The 19,315-nt window shown below is 47.8% G+C and overlaps 1 protein-coding gene across 11 annotated transcripts in view; it reads right to left on the reverse strand.

Annotated features, from left to right (window-relative positions):
* The window catches only part of Cacna1c (calcium voltage-gated channel subunit alpha1 C), a 665,087-nt gene that overhangs the window by 165,833 nt on the left and 479,939 nt on the right, over positions 1-19,315 (reverse strand). For all 11 annotated transcript variants that reach the window (XM_041642573.1, XM_041642544.1, XM_041642566.1 and 8 more), the window contains 3 exons: positions 15,557-15,715; positions 9,875-10,071; positions 1,421-1,524 (listed from right to left, as the gene is read on the reverse strand). In XM_041642573.1, the coding sequence (XP_041498507.1) occupies positions 1,421-1,524; positions 9,875-10,071; positions 15,557-15,715 (460 nt within the window). The remainder of the gene's footprint in view (positions 1-1,420; positions 1,525-9,874; positions 10,072-15,556; positions 15,716-19,315) is intronic.

Consider the following 19,315-nt stretch of genomic DNA (forward strand, 5'->3'; position numbering starts at 1 on the left):
ATTAGAGGGCCAGAGGGTCACCAGGAGCATTTAGGTGTCAGGTCTTGGCATGGCTGACATGAGCTAGTGAAAAATAGGTGGCTGAGGAAACACCCCAGGTCTCTCTGATGAGAAGGTGGCCATGCTTGGGGTCACTTGATACCCCTGCCATGAGCCATTGTTTTCACTTCTAATTGCATCTTAGCAAGGGCTGAAAACAGGTAGGTTTATGTGTGGCCATCTAGCTAAATTAATAATTTAAAGAAAAATTATGCCTCATTTATAACCTCATAACAACCTGTGGCTTTACACAGTTCCATTTCTTTTGCATTCAGAAAGGTAAAGATTAGTGATGGGCTGCTTGGCCTTGAAATGAGAATTAGTATTTGTTTGCATATATATGTAATTCTCTCTCTCTCTCTCTCTCTCTCTCTCTCTCTCTCTCTCTCACACACACACACACACACACACACACAGTCACAGAGTTTTGGCTGGTCTTGTTTTTGACAATGCTGGGCCAAAACCCAAACTTCCTTCTCTGGCCTGTTCACTCAATAAAAGTGATTTCAAGTCTGTATTGTTTGCCTGCATATAATAACTGGCTCAGGATATCAGGCCCGTGTTTATTTTCAAGGGCACTGTGAGTGTTGTGTGTGTTTGAGAACCTTCTTACAGATTCCTGCTGTGAAGTCCTCCCCTCTCAAGGGTTTGTGCTTCTCCTCCATTTGAGTGAGCAGGACACAAGGGAAGCAGCTGACTGTCTGAGCAGCTACTGGGGCTGGGGATGTTGGTGTGTATGTTGGGATAGGGGTGGGACTGGGAGTCTCTTCGCCAGGACCCACAACCCATACCAATGGGTTAACTCCTGTGCATCTGACCCTCTTCATAGTCAGGCCAGAGACCTTCACTTCAAGGCTCCTGAGTGACCCTTTCTCCCAGGTTCATCAGAGCCAGAAACAGAAGAGTGCCAGGAATAGCAGAAAGAATAAATAAAAATGAATGGAAAAATCAAGACCATTTCCTTGGTCCTGCTTACCCGCTAAGAACACCGAGAACCAAGTTAAGTACAAAAAAGGACCCTATGATGATTAGTGTAACAAAATAGATCCAGGGCCAGTCCCTTCCTACAGCATCATTGACCTGGAAGAATGGAATGATAGTTAGTCAGGCACACACAGCAACCGAGCACGGCCAAGTGCCAGCCACCGGCTCCCCAGCGCTGATCTGAGCAGCGTGGGACCCGGGATCCTCAATGTGCAACTCAGAGGCCAAACCGCCTATGCAGCCAATGGTCAGAATCTGTGCTTGCATGGAGAATTTTGTTTTCCTGTTTTCCTGGGCCTGTTAGGGTCCTGTCTCTGAGGATTCTGCATTGAACGCAGTGGAACCTGGGACCTTGCTCGGCTGCCTTGTACAGAGGACACAGAAATGGTCAGCTTACCCGCTCAGAACACCGAGAACCAGATTTAGAACGAAAAAGGATCCAAAGATGACCAGACTGACAAAATACACCCAGGGCAACTCATAGCCCATAGCGTCTTGCATCTGGAAAGATGAAGGAGAGTTAGGACAGAGCAAGCAAAGGACAGGGCGAGACAGACAGGCAGGGAGTGTGAGCAGACCCACAGGAAGCAGAGGGCAGACCCTGGCTTTCGGTAAGAGGGTCAGGATCTGCCATTATATTTGGTTTCATCCCTACTCAAATTCTTTCCCTACAACTTTGACCTGAGCTATAAGGACCTGCAGGGTCTTGGAGGGGGTGGGGGGTGGGAGGATCTTGCCTGAGCTAGAAGGATCTGCAGGGTCTGGGGATGGCGAGAGGATCTTGCCTGAGCTGTAAGGACCTGTGCAGGGTCCCAGAGGTAGAGGGATCTTGCTTGACTTTTCTTACTGTTTATCTTCTGGAAAAGAAATTGTTCCCCAGTGCTTTTTCTTCCTGAAGGTGGGTCACCTCACAAAACATTTGTTTTTCATTTTAGAATGGGCTTAGCTTATTTGGGCTTCTGTGGCCATTAAATCTTAAGATGTACCCTAAAGATGGCTGTGAAAAGGGCCAGCTTTATTGACCGGGCTGGAGACTGAAGCTTACATCATACAAGAAAGTGATCGTCTTTCCTGGAGCCTAGAGGGCGCAACCTTGGTGCTTCACAAACAGTACCCTCCCTGGCTTACGTGTTGGAGAAGGGGCCTTGCCCCTGACACCACAGCCTAGTTGAAAGAGGTACCTAGGCTGCAACTGATGGGCTGATGGAGTCATTTCATGGCAAGTCACAAATGCTGTCAGGAATCGGAGGCAATGGGAGACAGAACAGGCTCCTTTGGGCTGTGGGGGTTCGCTGTGAGAAACCTCTTCAGACTTCCCTGTCCGCTGACTTCCACCCTCTCCCTCCAGCTCCTAGAGGTGGTTGCCAGATGCCCCCTAAATTTCTGGCAGAAGGGAGCGCGAATACAAGTCACAGTGTGTCTATCAAAAAGGACATATATTCTGCCTCAGATCCTCAAATCTATTTCTTCCGATGTTTTCCGAGCATTAAACACGCGTTACTTCCGGTTTACTGAAAATGAGCCCCAAGGTTGTCTTTTGTGAACCCAGCTTATAAACTCTAGACTCTAAGGTACCAGATTCCCGACTGACTACCATCAGCAGCTTTTGAAGGGTGGCCTTCAGTACCAGCACCATTAGGTGCTCATTCAGAAGTGCTCACACTCCATCTTCCTGGAGCTCTGGAGGTGGCAGCCCGCTCTTCCAAGCACTACAGGTTAACTGGATGTGGGCTACAGGACGGAGCTTGTGGGCCCCTCACCCATACCATTGTTTTCATGCTACCAATTGCATATGGAAGGACATACTTGTGTATTTCCTCTGCACTGGGTCCTACGACACTACATAATTGTGTATCTTCTCTACACTGGGTCCTACGACACTACATAATTGCGTATCTTCTCTACACTGGGTCCTACGACACTACATAATTGCGTATCTTCTCTACACTGGGTCCTATGACACTACATAATTGCATATCTCCACTACACTGGGTCCTACGACACTACATAATTGTGTATCTCCACTACACTGGGTCCTACGACACTACATAATTGTGTATCTTCTCTACACTGGGTCCTACGACACTACATAATTGCGTATCTTCTCTACACTGGGCCCTACGACACTACATAATTGTGCATCTCCACTACCCTGGGCCCTACGACACTACATAATTGTGTATCTCCTCTACACTGGGTCCTATGACACTACATAATTGTGTATCTCCACTACCCTGGGCCCTACGACACTACATAATTGTGTATCTCCACTACCCTGGGCCCTACGACACTACATAATTGTGTATCTCCACTACCCTGGGCCCTACAACACTACATAATTGTGTATCTCCTCTACACTGGGTCCTATGACACTACATAATTGTGTATCTCCACTACCCTGGGCCCTACGACACTACATAATTGTGTATCTCCACTACACTGGGCTCAACGACAGTAGATTTATGGGTCTTGTTGTGTGGCCTAGGAGCTCAGTACAGTTAGTACATCTGCATTATGACTGCAGTCATGGTCATCCCAAGTGATCTTCCTAAGGATAGGAAAATCTGATAACTGCTGCCTCAATTTGATTTCTACCGTGGGGCCTGAATTGAGTTATAGATGCACTGTTCTCGGTGTGATAGGACTAAAGATGGAGAGGCACTCAGACCTGCCTGCTCCAAACAGCTTGCTGTTTTATGGTGAGAGATATTGTGTAAAAAAAAAGTGCCTGTGGCTCACTGGCTTGAGCTGAGTCAGTGAGGAAGAGTTCCCACACACGTCCACGTCGCAGTGAAATCCAATTTAACAATCTGTTGAGCATCCCCGTTCCCACACGCCTTGCTCTAGTTTTTCCACAGCATTTATCACTTTACGGCTGTGTGGGCTCCTTACGTGTCACACTGGGTATTCGATGTCTGGCTAGAGTGTCGGTTTTATGAGCACAGGTGGCCTTGGTTTGTTTAAGTCACTGGAGAATCCCAAGTGTCAGGAGTAGGGCTTTGTGTTTGATAGGTACTCAGGGAATGTTTGAGCGGGATTCATGAACATAAGACCTGCTAGGTTTTATACTGTAAATACGAAGTCCTTAACTGCAGGGAGCATAGGCATAAAAAGCAATGATAAGCAAAGGGTGGGAGATGCAATTGTAGGGAAAATAAGAAGTGGAAGGCAGGAAGTAGAGAAGACAGCTGGATGGGGCCAGGTCAGGCAGAGCTGCGTGGACTTTGCATGGAGGCATCACTGACAGCAGAGGGAGAGGTGTAGCAGGAAGGAAGTCCGGGGTCCAAATGACCCTGTGATAACAATAGGTATCCCCTCCCCCGCCCCAGGAATGGTCATTGTCAGAATGATGAACACAGCTGTTAAAGCCTTCCTGGTCGTGGAATAGTTGCAAAGCAGAGTGAAGTATCCAGGTAAGGGGCAGTGGTGGCTAGCAGAGGCGGGGCAGTCATCTTTAGATGGGTGCTGTTCCCAGGGCCCTTCCTTAACCAGTCATAATCTGCTGAGCTAGGAGTGCAAAGGAAACCAGAACGGGGCACTAGAAGTATGTCTTCATGCTGGGAAGAGGAAGGCAAAGCAGTCAAGACAAGCAGGAGAAATGCAGGAGAAATGAAAGAGTACCAGGGAGGGAAGGGCAAGCAAGGGAGCCATGTACCCAGCCACTAGGCTTCACCATGCCAGGGCCTGCACACGCCCCTGTAACATGGGACCTGCGCAGGAGTCTGGTGTCTGCATTCACCAAGTGCTTGCTGTGGGATGTGCAAGAAGAGGGTGCACTGGACTTGAGGGTGTAGTAAAGGAACTGTGTGGAGAGCAACCCCAGCTGGGGTGCTAGGCACCTGCCAAGAGAGGGGTTCTAGGGGTAACCTGGGTCTGGGGCAATGAGCATTGTTTTGTGGTTTTCCCCATTACTTTGTGTTAACACAGGCCAGAAGCGGCTGTCCCTTTGCCTCTAAGTGCTTCTGTCATGTTTAGTGAGAGTGGGGTGAGCAGGAAAAGCTGCTGACAATGAGAGATCCTCACCAGAAAACAGGCAAGCAGACACAGCGCTCGGGCACTGTCCTGCAGTGTGCCACCCCCACCCCCACTGGAGCCCATACCCAGGTTCAGTGTTGCCAACCTGCTCTAAGGAAGCTGGAGGAGGCCATTAGCCCGACTTCTGGATTTTCCCCCCAAAACAGCCCTTTTCGCCTTAGAGGTTCCCTTGGGTTCTTGATTAGCCTAAGGGTCACACGTGACAAGTTCATCAGGAACTGCAGTGGAAAGCACCCCCCAGCTGCCCTCTTTATCCCAGGTTACATACTGTCAGGCTGACTGGCTGGAGAGCACACACTGGTGGCCGTCTCCTAAGTGGGGTGACACTGGAATGGCACGGTCATTGTCTCCAATCTGGGAGCAGATCTACTCACACCGAAAAGGGACCCAGCTTGCTATCACCGTTATCTGGAGAGGCACACAGCACAGGTCTTGGGGCTGTTACAGCGGGAGCTCTGTAGCTTTCCTAAAGAAGGTGAGACAGCCTGGCTCCTTGAGCCCAAAGTCAGGCAGTTTTCAGGACCCCCCCAGACCTGAGACAGAGCTTTTTATTCGAGCCAGACCCAACAAAGGGAATACTACAAGGAAAATACCAAAGACTTTTCTGACCCTAGCATCTAACTGGGTGACAGGACCTCTGCCTTCTACCTTCAAACCACCCACTATCTCTTCCTTGGGGATGTGGGGGTAAGGGTAGGCAATACCTCCACCGTGAACTTCCCAAGGCCTCTCTGATCCAAGTTAATTTCCACATCATGTGTACCTCCTCCTCAGGACAAGCCCTATGGATCTAAACACTAGAAGGTTTCCACAAGTACCAAGAGAGGTCATTTTCTGTCCAAGAGGACGTGCCAGTCAGAAAAGCCACAGTGCTTTCCGCTCCGTGTTTCTGGTGTCCGTGCATGTCTTCAAGGCAATAGCTCAGTGCGTGGCTGCACTTGATGACCTATGCTGCCTGGAACATGAGTGTCCATTGCACAGGTCACAGAGTAAGGAGCAAGCTGAATACTGCCCCAGCCCTGGGCACTGACTCATTCTTTGAGGAAAACTCCCCAGGCAGCCGAAACAGTTAAGAGCCTCATCTAGGTAGGAAAAAAACAACAGATCCCAACACCAGGTTAGACAGCAAACCATCTGCATGTGTTCAAACAACCTCTGAAAGCAATGGACTAGTGTCCTGACCTTGTGGGGAGCGTATGAGCAGAGAAGAGTGATATCCTAGTCTGAGCACCATGTTGGGAACCACTGACTTACAGATGGAAAGGCTGCCAGCAGTGTATCGTCCTCAATGATGCCTAAATCTACATCCCACAGCCACCAGACACTATGAGGAAGGACACTCTGGGTGCCACAGTGATTTCCTGGGCTTGCTAAGACACTAAAGCACACTTTAGTTCAATATCCAAAGCGACCAATGATGTTTTCCCAAAGTATGGGCATCTGTTCTCTGGTTCCTTGTCCAGCCTCAGGACCCTCAGAGTGGTCTACCTCCTTCACAGCCTTGCCATTCTATCAGGGAGTCTTCCTTCTTTCTGAATCCTGCATGCCTTATATTCTGAACTCCTGGAAGGCAGGTCTTACTCTTCTCTGTCCCTGCTTCTGGGAACATAAGGAATGCTCAATAAATATGAGTTAAACTGAATTATTGATCTGTAAGAATTCGTCTAACACTGGTGAACTGAGTGAAATGGATGGATGGATGGATGGCTGGATGGATGGAGACTAACTGAGCAAGTCGACAGGGGCTTTGGGAGACGCTAACTCTCTTGGATACTGTGTTTATAATCCCCAGCATACTGGTTGGTAGCAGATTCTCTCAGTTGAGCAGCTATTTGGTTCAAAGGTTAAAAAAAAAATCCCACATTTGAAAAAAGACAAGAGAATGGAAATGGTGCTTGACTCTAGACTCTTCCTTCTTTTGGTTCTTTAGAAAAAACTTGGGCATCCTGGGAGTAGATGGAGAAACTTTGGTTTAAAAAGCTATTTCCTAAAAAAACTATATGGGATCTTGAGTTTTGATCTAGTTTCTTTCCCCTAGAAATGTCTCTTGAGCTGACTGGGTGTTTAAAATGAACCCAGCTCTGGGGGCTCCATTCATTGTTACACACGGGGGTCTTCACTGACCCTTTCAGGGCTCTCTAGACTTGTACTTTACGCTTGAAGGGAAATGTGTCCTGAGCGGAAGACTCACACCCCACATTCCCTGGGAACTATCTCTGGTCTGGTTCTAACCCAGCAGTCTCCTAGGAGCACTATGGAGATTCAGCTGGTCCTATTTCTAAGGGCTTCAAACTCAAAGGTGCATCATCACAGTATGGACAACTTCCTCTTCAGACACTAATGGGGACTAGTGGGGGCAGCTCTGAGGACTTTTATATTTAGGAAGCACTACTTTTGATGCTAAAACATGCTGAGATTTGAGTCTCCGGGTTAGTGACACAAACCTAGAGCTGAGGAGGAGAACTGCCTAAGGGGAAGAAGGGAGGAGAGAGAAAGAGAATAGAAAATGAAACGGCCATAGAAAGGTCAAAGTCATTAGAGGAATTGTCTGAGAGCAGGAGCGCTGAGCGAGGAGGAGCCTCTATCATGAATACCCACCAGGGAACACAGTCTCAACATATGTGTGCATGCTCACGGGCACACGCAACTCTCATGTGCACACGTGGACATAGTCATAACCTGATTGTTTTGGAAAGGTGCCGGGAATGTCAGAATGAGAGTCATTCCCAGACCCTGGTGCTCTCTCACCTCTGACAGGTTTCCTGCCCTCGGCCTGAGCTCCCTCATACCCCCGGGGGGAGAAAAGACAACACAGCTGCTGGAAATTGGTACTTACTGCTGTGTGCGTCTTCAGGCCCCACTCCGGCTGTCACTATGACAGCATCTTAGGGTCACATCTGGCTGGTAGGGTATCAGTGACTAGCAGAAAAGCACACCAGGGCCATCAGCAAAGTAAACTATATTTATGCCCCCTGCCTGCACCTGTCCCCAATCTGATGCACCAGCCAGCTTTCTGACAGCGGCTGAAGGCACGGGCTGAGACTCCCATGATAAGATGCTGGAGCCCAGGACCATACAGTTATGGGGTCTGTGGCCCACAGGTGGAAATCTGCAAAGAGACCTTTCTGTCCATGGCTCATCCAGACAGGAAATAAAAGGTCCTTTGTGAAAAACAGAGGGGAGAGTTAGGGCCACTTGGGAAGCTGACCTGCTCTACGAAGTGGAAGAATTTGCCTAACTATAGAAAACCCAACCTCCATTTCATTGTCTTTCAAGTTATAAAAAAAACCAAAAAACAAAAAACCAGGTTCTTATTGAGGCCAAGGCTGAAAATGTCTCCCAGTGTTTCATTTTAGTTTGAGGTAGACGCAGATGACAACCAGTGTTGTCTGCGGACAGCATGTCAAAACAGCCCACTGCACAGGTTTCTGCGGTACTCAGCTCAGAATCTCGATATTCTATAGACTGAGCTTCTTTGGCCGAATTGGATCTTTTTCATTCCCAAATCCTCGGTGCCTAGAGCACCCTGGCTCACAAGGACACTCGTTTGGTGGGAACACGGTGCAGGCAAGCTGTAAATAATCACTTCAAGAGAGGTACACACTTCACAGCAACTCTGGCCTCTGGCATGCTAACAGTGATGTCGAGGCTGGGAAGAGGAGGGCTTGGGGTTTACAGGAGAGGGTGCACGTGGAAGCAGCGGGAAGCTACATCTCCGCGCAGCTACAAGATTGCCTCGGATTCTAGGAGAAGTCAGCACTTTTATTGGCCTTGCTTGTCTTTCTGGCTAGCGAACACGGGACATTCTGTTGCTTCCCCCTCCCTCTCCTTGCTCTAGTTTGCAGACAGGAGGATGCAGCCGCTTAGATGTTTTCACCAGGGCTACATGGATTTGACTATCTGAGAAACTTGAGAAGGATGTTATTTTCAAGATTGGCAACACACTGTATTCACCCAAATTCCGAAAAGCAACACTGGATTCTGGCAAATCATCTCTCATGCTGAAGTGGAAAGCACCACAAAGATATTTTCTGTATTTTTTTCTAAACAAATAATGGACTCCATTCTGCCAGAATGAAGACAGCTCAAATATGGCATGTGTATTTACGGGCTCTCCAAGGACTCAAAGGGGGGGGGGCAAAGCAGGCATGGCTAGCTAGGCCTTATGAGGGGCATTTTTAAAGTTAAAGGAGATATACTCAGGATGGGTTGGCACTCAGAATGTGTGTTTCTAAACGTGCACTGTACACTGAGCAGTTTCTGGCTGACAGCGAGAAGGACTTTGATGGAGAGGTTTAATATGTTAAAACTAACATGAGAATCAAAACAAGTAGCATGCCACAAGGCAATACAAATCAATAAAATGTCAGTTTTCTTTATGGTGTTTCCTTTTAGATCAGACCTGACTTTTCTCTGAGACGTCCGCCTGCAGCTCCCTTTTAGGTAAGAGACAAGTGGAGGTTAAAAGCAGAAGGGATTACAGAGCAGGAAGAGGAGCTGGATAGAGTCCTTAGCCAGGTGTAGCCCAGTTCATCGGCATAGCATCAGCAGCGCACTAGCGGCCCAGACCATGTCCGGCAGCTAGAAATGACCCTCGCTAAGGCTGGTAGTTGGGCAACCCTTCCAAAAGTGGACATGCTATGCTTTGTTTCTCAGGAAAGCACTGGAACAAATCAAAGCCATTCATCAATCACCCCTCAGCTTGTGGGTGCGTGTGTGGGGTCACGCATGCACCTGTAAGCTGAGGGTAGGAAGATGAGATGTCCAGACAGGCCTTCTTCCACATATCCACCCTCTAGGGGCCCCATCTCCGTACCCAGTACAGCACATCAGTCCAGCCCTCCATGGTGATGCACTGGAACACCGTCAGCATGGCGAAGGCGAAGTTGTCGAAGTTGGTGATGCCATGCTTGGGCCCGTCCCACCCGGGCCTGCACACGGTCCCGTTCTGACACTGCCGCCCATGGCCTGTCTCCAGAGCACAAGGGGAAGGGTCCTCTTCCGCTGGAACATCTCCACCGCCAAGGAAATATGAGATGGAAGGAGAAGGGAAGGAGGGGCAATGATGGGCAGAGAATGGAGAACAGAAGTTAGATAACAGGATAAGGCTTATGGGTAACCTTAGTAGCGATCGCATCCATTTTGCTCGGTGCCCTCACGTGGGGATTAAAAACACATGAGCCCAGACATTCATTTCAGGGGCACAATGACATAGGTAAGTACTTTCCCCCAAGTGTTGTGAACACTGCATTTTAACCACAATTGACTGCACAGACACTACATGTATTGTCTGTTCTGTCATAGCATGGTATCATGTCCAAGTGTCCGATCAAAAGTGATAATGATGTCTCCATTTCAAGGCTGAGCTGTTCTGGAAAACAGAAGACAAGGTTAGGAATTCGGAGCTTGTGAAACTGAGGGTTTCATCTTGCAGCGACAGAAAGTAAAGGCAATAACAAAGAGAAGACCTGAGCTTGAACAAACAATTGCCTCTGACAATGGGGAAAATGCAACCCCAGAGACAGAATTTGCCTGAGTTCTTCATTTAGGGATAATAAGATACCCAGAATCGTCGCTTCTTCTATAAGGATCCAAACCATCACAGTGTGACTATTTTGCCCATGGGATACAGGCTCTTTATGGAAGATGACGGGCTGGATGGCTGTTGGTGTCTGTGGCTTCTAATTGAAACTGTTTACTCTCATGTAAAAGGGGGGCAGAGAAATGTTAACCCTTAACTGTGAGAGGATTCTTAGGAGAATGGAGGTGGGTGCTGAGGTTCAAATGGTGTGCCAGTATCTTCCTGGGGACAGCAGTGGCACCTATCACTCCATGTCCTTGATTGTAGTCCATTCTTGTTTCTACCGACTCCAAACAAGCCGATTGGTTTTCCATCTTCACAGCTCGCTTTCCTATACATAAAACAACACCTGCAGAGGCTGTTTGTACCCCGCATCCCTCTGCAGCACAGGGCTTCTGAGCTGAACCACGCCACTGCATTCCAGTCTCGCCTGTTCCTCGGTATCGTTGAGCAGCGTGTTCCACCGCATGCGTTCTCCAGATGATGGGCATCTGGCACACTCCCAGGCTTGGGCCATTCAGAATAAAGCTGCTTCCTGCCTTATTCTCTGCCTCATGCTATAGTCCTGGACCAAGGCGGAAAGGTCTACATTACTGATCTCTGAGCTGTCTGAGGGTATCAAGTGTCCAAACCGTTTCCTTATCCACCGCCTGGCTTTCAGAGGCTACACATTAAGGAAACTGAATGGAATTACCTCTAGTTACAACTTTTTATGGCCTTAAGATTGTCAAATCTTGAGAGATGTGGATTTAGGGCTGTTGGAAGTAGAAACATGAAAGTTATTTTTCAAACCTAAATAATATGTTAAAAATAGCAAAGCCAAGCACCTAAAAAATGAGAGTTGAAAAATGGGGAAACCAAGAACCAAATAGATCATTAATTTCATTCTTATTCTGGAACCAGCTTCCTCGTGTCAGCGGGGACAAAGAGGCAGTGGAAAGAGAAAGGGAAACTTCTATTTTGCTTGTGTTTATTTGTTGCATAAAGATGCCGGCTGCCTATTCATAATGTGGCTCCTAGGCTGATGGTCTACCCTGGATTTTCAGTTCCTAAAACAGGAGAAACAGGGAAAGGACGGGGGCAGGGTACTGCCCAAGCCAGCTCTGAGTGTTCACGGGGAGGAAAACAGATCTGCTGAATTTACAAATATATGTTAGAAGAAAATGGCACCGAGGGGCAGAGATCTCACAGCTAGAGGGAGGAACGGAATGGGCCTTGGGACGATCATCCACAGGCGCAAGGGCTACTGTGCTATTTTAAGTCTTCCCTGAACAATAAAAAAATCGCAGAACAATTAAGAAGCAATGATGATCCAGTAAAAATAGGTATCTATAAAAAGGAACACTTGAAAAATGTGAACACACAGATCAGCAGGTCCTAGTGACATACGCGCTGGGGTGAGGGAGGTAAGCTTAACCATAGGACGAGCTGCAGAGTCTGTCATGAGGTCCTGGATAGAAAAACAGGAGAAATAAAGCCATGTGGGCTATACATTTCACAACAGAATTGAAGAGAGTCGTCAGTGTGGAAAGACCAAAGTAAGTCTCTGGTAAAATAAAGGAGGTTTTAGAAAACTTCAGCAAGAATGGAATCCTGAGGGAGCTTTTGGCCATGTCCCAAGGAAAAACCACCAAGACAACAGCAATTACATTTTTTAGGTCTCAACTTGAAGGACAAAATAGAATGGTAGTGATTTCATTGCAAGGTTTAGCCAACAAATTCCGTGCCAGTCTCAGGGGTAATTATCGTACCGAGCAGAGCTACCGAGTGCCCTGGCTCCAGATCCTCTGGACAGATGGGACACCAGAAACAAAAGGTATTGGCATATGGCAACATATCTGCTGAGCAACCAGGAGGGCGCCTTACAGTTGCTGGAGAGATTGGGAGAAAATAGCCTCTTCTGAGAACATCACCATTGGACACTAGACACAGAAAGAGAAGCCTCAAGGTGGAACAATAGCTCCTTGGAAGGCTCAAAAGCTTCCTTGCAGGGACCCCACAAGAAACATGGCTTAAAAAATTTAGAAGAATGTGAAATTCAGTCTGTGAAATAATATCAGTTTAAAAGGAAATATAAATATACACATATATTCCATTAAAATTGTAACAAAGACTCATTAAAAGCCTTTTGTAAAATCTAAATATTGCTGAAAGTATGTTATTTTAATCTAAAAATTTAAAAAACAACAACAAAAGCAACAATAAACCAAACAAAAAGCCAAGCAAACAAAACATTCCAAAGGTTCTATAAACACTAATGCTGGCTCCTTGTTTGCTTGTTTGTTTCTTTGGGAAACAAGAGTCTGTGCTGTGGGCAGTGTGAAGAGGAAGGAAGGGGGCAAATTCACCTGCTTTATTCTGAAAGTAAAGTTGTTGCAGCCAGGAATCTTTGGCCTCTTTCCCAATAGTGGCTCTGGCTCCTACTGGAGCCTCATGTCACCTTTCTGAGGGACATTCCTCTCATTGCCCTGACATCCTGGCTCATTAGGGTTTCACCCAGGAGGCTAACTGGCTTCTGAAGTGGCTGAACGGGGGTTAAACCCATCACAAAATGATGTCACGAGTGTTGTTGAAGGATGCAGGAGGTGGTTCAGATGAATTTTCTGATCCTGTGAACTATCAAGGCCAGGATGACCTAAAGTTGACCCCTTCAAAAGTTGAAGCCCAGTATGATCTTCTTTCTAAGGGCAGACAAAGAATGTCTTTGGTCCTGGAGATGGCTTTCCACAGAACTTCCGGCTGTGCCCGAGAAAGAGGGTGCTGTTTGGTTTCCTTTGACTCTGAAGCTCATCATTTTCCTGTCATCGGAGAGGCCTGGTAACAAACCCCATGATCGCAACAATTATTCAAGGCTGCATTTTGCTCACAGCCTGGCAGGACCCTCACCAGCAGGAGAAGACATACTTTTGCCATCTTTTTTTTTTAAGATGACAGAGATGGCTGAAGGTTTTAAGCAGCTCCCCAGGGCTCCGTGGTGCACCACATCAGTGTCTGAAGGCATGCTCCAGTCGCTGTCTCCGGCTCTCTGACAGGATTTCTCCCTATTTCTTTGGTGAGTGTCCTACCATCAGTCACTGCCAAATTTATGGGGAATCACTGGGATTCTGTAGCTCTGGGAGAGCCTGGTGAGTGTGGGTCCAGTGGACCATTGATGTCATAGTGTATCTGCATCAATTTTCTCATGACGCAAGCTGCACCATTAACATAGGTTACTAGTTCAGAATTAGCTACAGATCGGTTAGGTAAGTTACTGGTTTGGGGTTAGCTACAGATCAACAGAGAAAGGGGAAGGATCTGAATTAAAATGAGACACCAATCATTATGTTGGCTGGTATTCTTCAAGCGAGGTGTAATGTCCCAGAATTTTAGCAGAATGCAGGAACTTGGTCTTCCAATTAAAAATTATATATCAGCTAACATTTTAAGTTGTCACCAATTTCACAGTATTACAAGTCAAATAATTCTGAATTTCTCTTGAGAGTGAATAATTTATCTTACAAAGAACCTAATCTCTTTTTAAACTAAAATAAGATAATTCTGTAAATATAGATTTATAGATGTGATTTGTCTTGCTGTGACCTCGTGATGACTGAGCAGCCTTGAAGACACCTGGCTAGTCTACCTAGTCACAAGACCCTTTGCATCCTAGGTAGTATCGTCGGTTCCTGGGTGCGAGCTTCGCATTTCTGTCATACAGACTGGTGCCATCACCGGTCCTAACTTGCAGCTTGGGCTAGATGGGAGGGACAGGACACAGAGGAAGGGCACCACTGACATTACCAGAGCACATGCACCAGACATGTGCTCTCCCTTTTCCTACATAATGTCCAAATGAAAAATGAAATAATGTAACAGCTAATAGCTTTGGAATCAAAGGTGTGCTGTAAACACATACATGTGTAGCTATATGTATGTCTGTGTATGATCAGTGTGCCTGGTGCCCTCAGAAGCAGAAGAGGGTGTATGGCCTCCCAGGAACGGGAGTTATAGAAGGTTGTGAGCCACCATGTGGATGCTGGGAATTGAACCCGGGTCTTTTGGAGGACTCGGTGCTCTTCACCACTGAGCCATCTCCCTAGCCTCCTATTCAATTCTGCTGAAGACCAGGTTAAGACGTTAGTTACTTTAGAGAGCAGTCTATAGCGTATCCAGCAAGCCAACACTCTGGTGCCACTTAACACGGTGCCTAATGAGCCAGCAGTGCCTGATAATCCGATGATTTATGGAAGGAACACAAAGAGGGGAGGCTCAGAAAGGCAGGATTGATGGTTGTGATACAGAGCTGAACCTTTTCCATGGGGAATACAGATTTCACTGGTGGCAACGGGGTGTTCAATGGCAGCCTCTTCCCCTAGTCTGGCAGGCTCTTCACCCAGTCTGGGATAGGGAGGGGCCCTGGGGTTTCTGCCTTTAAATGGAGAAAAAATAGTAGCTGCAGAGGAGCCAGGGCCAGCTCTAGGAGGGTAGAGAGATGGGTGGTGATGGGAATTGGTGGCGAAGACTCCCCGAAGGGCTTGGATGCTGAACCACATTGGTGTACTGCTGGATATTCATGCCCATCAATTCACAGTGAAGCTCACATGCTCAGAATCTGCCTCAAGAGTGAGAAACCGGTGAAAGGTGGGTGCTTAATCGTTAACTGCTTCTCCAATTGGGTTGATCCTTTTCTCGGTGTATCAAAGTGCTGGTCAAAGCTTACACCTGCTGTTTGAACAGAGATCTGCAGTAGTGAAAGCAGAGATTAGAAATGAGAGGGAAGAATGCCAACCCCGGCCTTTCATCGTATGGGAAACTGGATGCCTCATCCAGCTCCGTGGCACAGGCGGCTGCAGCAATTCGCTCCAAGGGAAGCAGCTATAAGGAGAGAGAGCAACCTCCTCCCGGGTACCCGCTTCCCAGAGCGAGCCCCCCTCTTACCTGTTATGCCTTCCTGGTTGTAGCAAGTCTTGTGCATCTTCCCCATGAAGAGTTCCAGGCCGATGATGGCATAAATGATGATGACGAACAGCACAAGGAGGGCAATGTGCAGCAGAGGCACCATGGCCTTGATGATGGAGTTCAGGACCACCTGGAGACCTGTGCAACAAAATCATCAATAGCAGCAACACAACCGCCACCTCCCCATTTGAGCCAATGCTGCCTAAGGTACCACGCTAACACGACCTCCTGCAATCTCCTCAACAGCTCGAGTGGGAGCCAGGAGTCGAGTCTCGAGGTCACAGCCCATGAACGAAAGGGCAAGAATCTAAATTCAGGTTGGCTTGATGCCAACTCTGTCCTGGAGGCACATCCAAATAGAAGGATCAGCAGATGCTGTACTTCCAAGGGGGAGAACATGTTGTTTTCATCTGTAGCTATTAAGATTTTAAATAGCCCGTCTCTGAGACAGTGTGTTTTCTCCTGGAGCTTGGCACAATGAGAACTCACTGTGACTACCCACAGCCACACAGGACTTAGTCATCTCCCGGGTTTCTCGGTGGTGGATTACTAGAACCGATCATCAGCGCACCTGCTCTCAAACACAGATCAGCCTGATGGGGAGGAATCCAGGAGGCTTTGATTTTTAGTGAAGAAACTATCTCACCAGCAGGATACAGCTGAGAACCACTGTATCAGGGCCAATGGTGTATCCCTAACGGTACCTTCCTAGTGGTAAATAAGGGGACCACTGCATAGTCCACAGTTCTACCAGGGGAAACATCACCTGAACATCACACTCAAAAGCTCCACCGGAAGGGACTTCTTATTTAACTACATGGGGTTTCAGTTTGGGGACAAGGAAAGTTCTGCAGATCAGATAAACTGGCGCAAATACACAGAGTGCCCCTGGGCCACACTCGCAAAAGAAGTTAACACAGCAAACTTTGTCCTGTACGTATTATCAAGAAAAATAAACTAAAAGTCCCCAGACACCACTGGGAGGAAGAGGAGTGAATGGACAGTCCCGCAGAGAACACTCATCAGGCCGCCACAGAGTCGGCAGGGCAGAGGGATGGGCATGTAGTGGCTGCATCAAGGATGCTCACTAGGAATGCTACCTGGAAGGGGCTGTGACAGGACAACGAGGTGACAGTCACAAGTTACTCTGAAGCTTGTGGCAGTCCCTGAGCACTTTCTATGGACAGCAAGCACACTGAGAGCATTGCTCTGAGGGTGCCTGCCGCACCCAGAGGAGAGCAAAGCCCATGCAAGTCCCACACGGGGTTGACACGTTGATAGCATCTTCATCGGACTTGCCATCTTCCCCGGTCCTCTCAGACACCAAGGTCTTTCTGTACTGTTCTTCGGCATTGCTGTGGCCAGTAACCCTGGATAACCACAGCTGGCCACATTTCTCAAGTTCCTAAGCTGTCACTACAGTTCTGAGCTGCAGCCAGTGATTTCCACAAGACTAATTAGAAGAACTCTCCCCAGATATGAAGCCAAGCTGAGGAAAAGGAAAAAATAAAATAAAAAAGAAAGCTAGAATAATTTTACCTGAGAATTAACGTGAGCGCTTCATAGGCTCCCATTAGATCCAAACGATTCCATTAATTAGCAAGTCGTACACACATTAGCATTAAAGTCTGCCAAGCCATGAAGAAAGCCGAGTCGCAAAGCAACTTCCAGGAGAAGCTGATGGGCGCTGAGGAGTCTTCTAAGTGCTCCCCACAGGAGCGAAGAACCCCATCTTGGCTGCTAGGCCACCAGGGAGATATCAGGTCTCCAGCACCAGCCTCCAAGCACCAAGAAACAGACGGGCAACAGACATAGAAGGAGATTCGCGCTGGGCGGAAGCCAGACAGGTCACATAAAAAGCCACTCTGGAACCTTCAGTGCCTCTCAGGAGGAAGGCCAGATTTCCTAGAGATCCGAAGGCACTGCAGGGTTCACTACCCACCTCTGCCCTGTCCCATTCTCTGGGTTTCAGACAAATAGCATTTCTCTTAGATTTAAAGACTCCTCAGCCACATGTCGCAGAACATGTGGTACCCGAGGATAAAAATGGAGCTAGAAGTGCCTATTGCTTCCCGGCGTTATGACTGTCAGAACACTGACCAAGACATGCATCCCTCACACGATTGTGGTGCTTCCTACGACAATCAAGATGTGACACGCGCAGTTATGGACGGTGAGTAATATTTAAGATGACAGTAGATGGCTGAGCGACTTCCTAATGCATTTACTGGACTGTCAAGAGTTTGATTCCTGGGAGTCACATGGCAGAAAGAGAACTGACACTCACAAGTTGTCCTCTGACCTCCACATGTGTGCTGCAGGACGTGTGCATGCATGCACACACGTGCGCACACACACACATATGCATAGACAAGCAATTCACAAATAAGTGAAATGATGTGTTTAAGTATTTTTGAATGCTCATGATAAAACGGTGTGGTGACAGTAGTAAGGACAGCATCTTGTACTTGTTCCATCTCTGTACCCAGAGGCCACCCCCAGCAACTGACCTGTACTAATGAGATGTGTGCAAGTGCCCTGCAGGACATTCACTGGACGATGGGAACCCCTAGTGTGCAGTTCTCAGACACAGCACCGTTAAGGATGGTGCAGCTGTAGCGCCACCCCACAGCACAGATACAGGGACCATTCCCTCCCCTCAGAATGCCTTATCTGAATTTTCCCTGGCACCTGTTCTCCAGCTCCCTCCCCAAGAATCCTCCAAACCCCTCATCAGAGCCATTTCCTCTGATATACGCCCTCTTAGAATCATCTGCGTTCCTTCGGAACATTCCATGTGAACTGTATGTTGTGAATGCTATGTGAGTTAAAGGGATTTAAAACATTTACATCTGTCTTTCCACTTAGGTGGCATTCTGTGAAGATAGACCATGCCTGTTCTTTTCATCAGCAAGGCCTGCCTGTGAAGCGCATCCCCGGGGCACTAGGTAAATACTGGCTGACAGCAGAAGCGTGTTCTCTGAGCGGCTGCACCACAGGGCTGGTTCTACAGTAGTGGAGTCAGTTGTCCGGTTGGCGCAGCATGGACAGGTGACTTCAGGAACTATGAAGCACCACGAGGAAGACACCATCTGGAAGCCATGGCAACCCATGTGTTTCACTCAGCCATCAACACTGCCAAGAGTTATGTGCTCTGTTCTTTGCACCCCTACCTCTCTGGTGAACATACCACCCACTTGAGCTTCAGCCCAGGAGTGCATTCCCCAGACTCCCCAGGCAACCAGATTCCAAATCCTGCTAGCTTCATGCTCAACTATCCCCAGACTCCCAGCCAACCAGATTCCAAATCCTGCTAGCTTCATGCTCAACTATCCCCAGACTCCCCAGCCAACCAGATTCCAAACCCTGCTAGCTTCATGTTCAACTATCAATAGACCGGCAGAAACTATTTTACTATATAAATACTACACGCTAATTACAGAGAAAACAGAAAATGCTTATGAAAGAGAAATTAGAAAACATAGTTGGGGGAGGTACAATCGCTCACTGTCTCAACCTCAGAGAGACATCAGTTAGCTTTTCATGTATGTATGTCTGGGGGACTTCAGTTCATGACTTTCCACCCACTTCCCATCCTCTCAGACATTCAGCTACCCAGCCCTCCAGCTCGCACGCCTTCCCTGTTCTCGTGCGGCAATAAGATTGTTCTTATCAAAGGACGCAGTGGAACATGTCACTTTTAAGTGCACCAGTGATTCCTGTCATTTACAGAGACAA

This window comes from Microtus oregoni, unplaced genomic scaffold (assembly GCF_018167655.1).
Source record: "Microtus oregoni isolate MIOR12 unplaced genomic scaffold, Mior012 000002F_ref0000024, whole genome shotgun sequence".
NCBI classification, from domain to species: Eukaryota; Metazoa; Chordata; class Mammalia; order Rodentia; family Cricetidae; genus Microtus; species Microtus oregoni.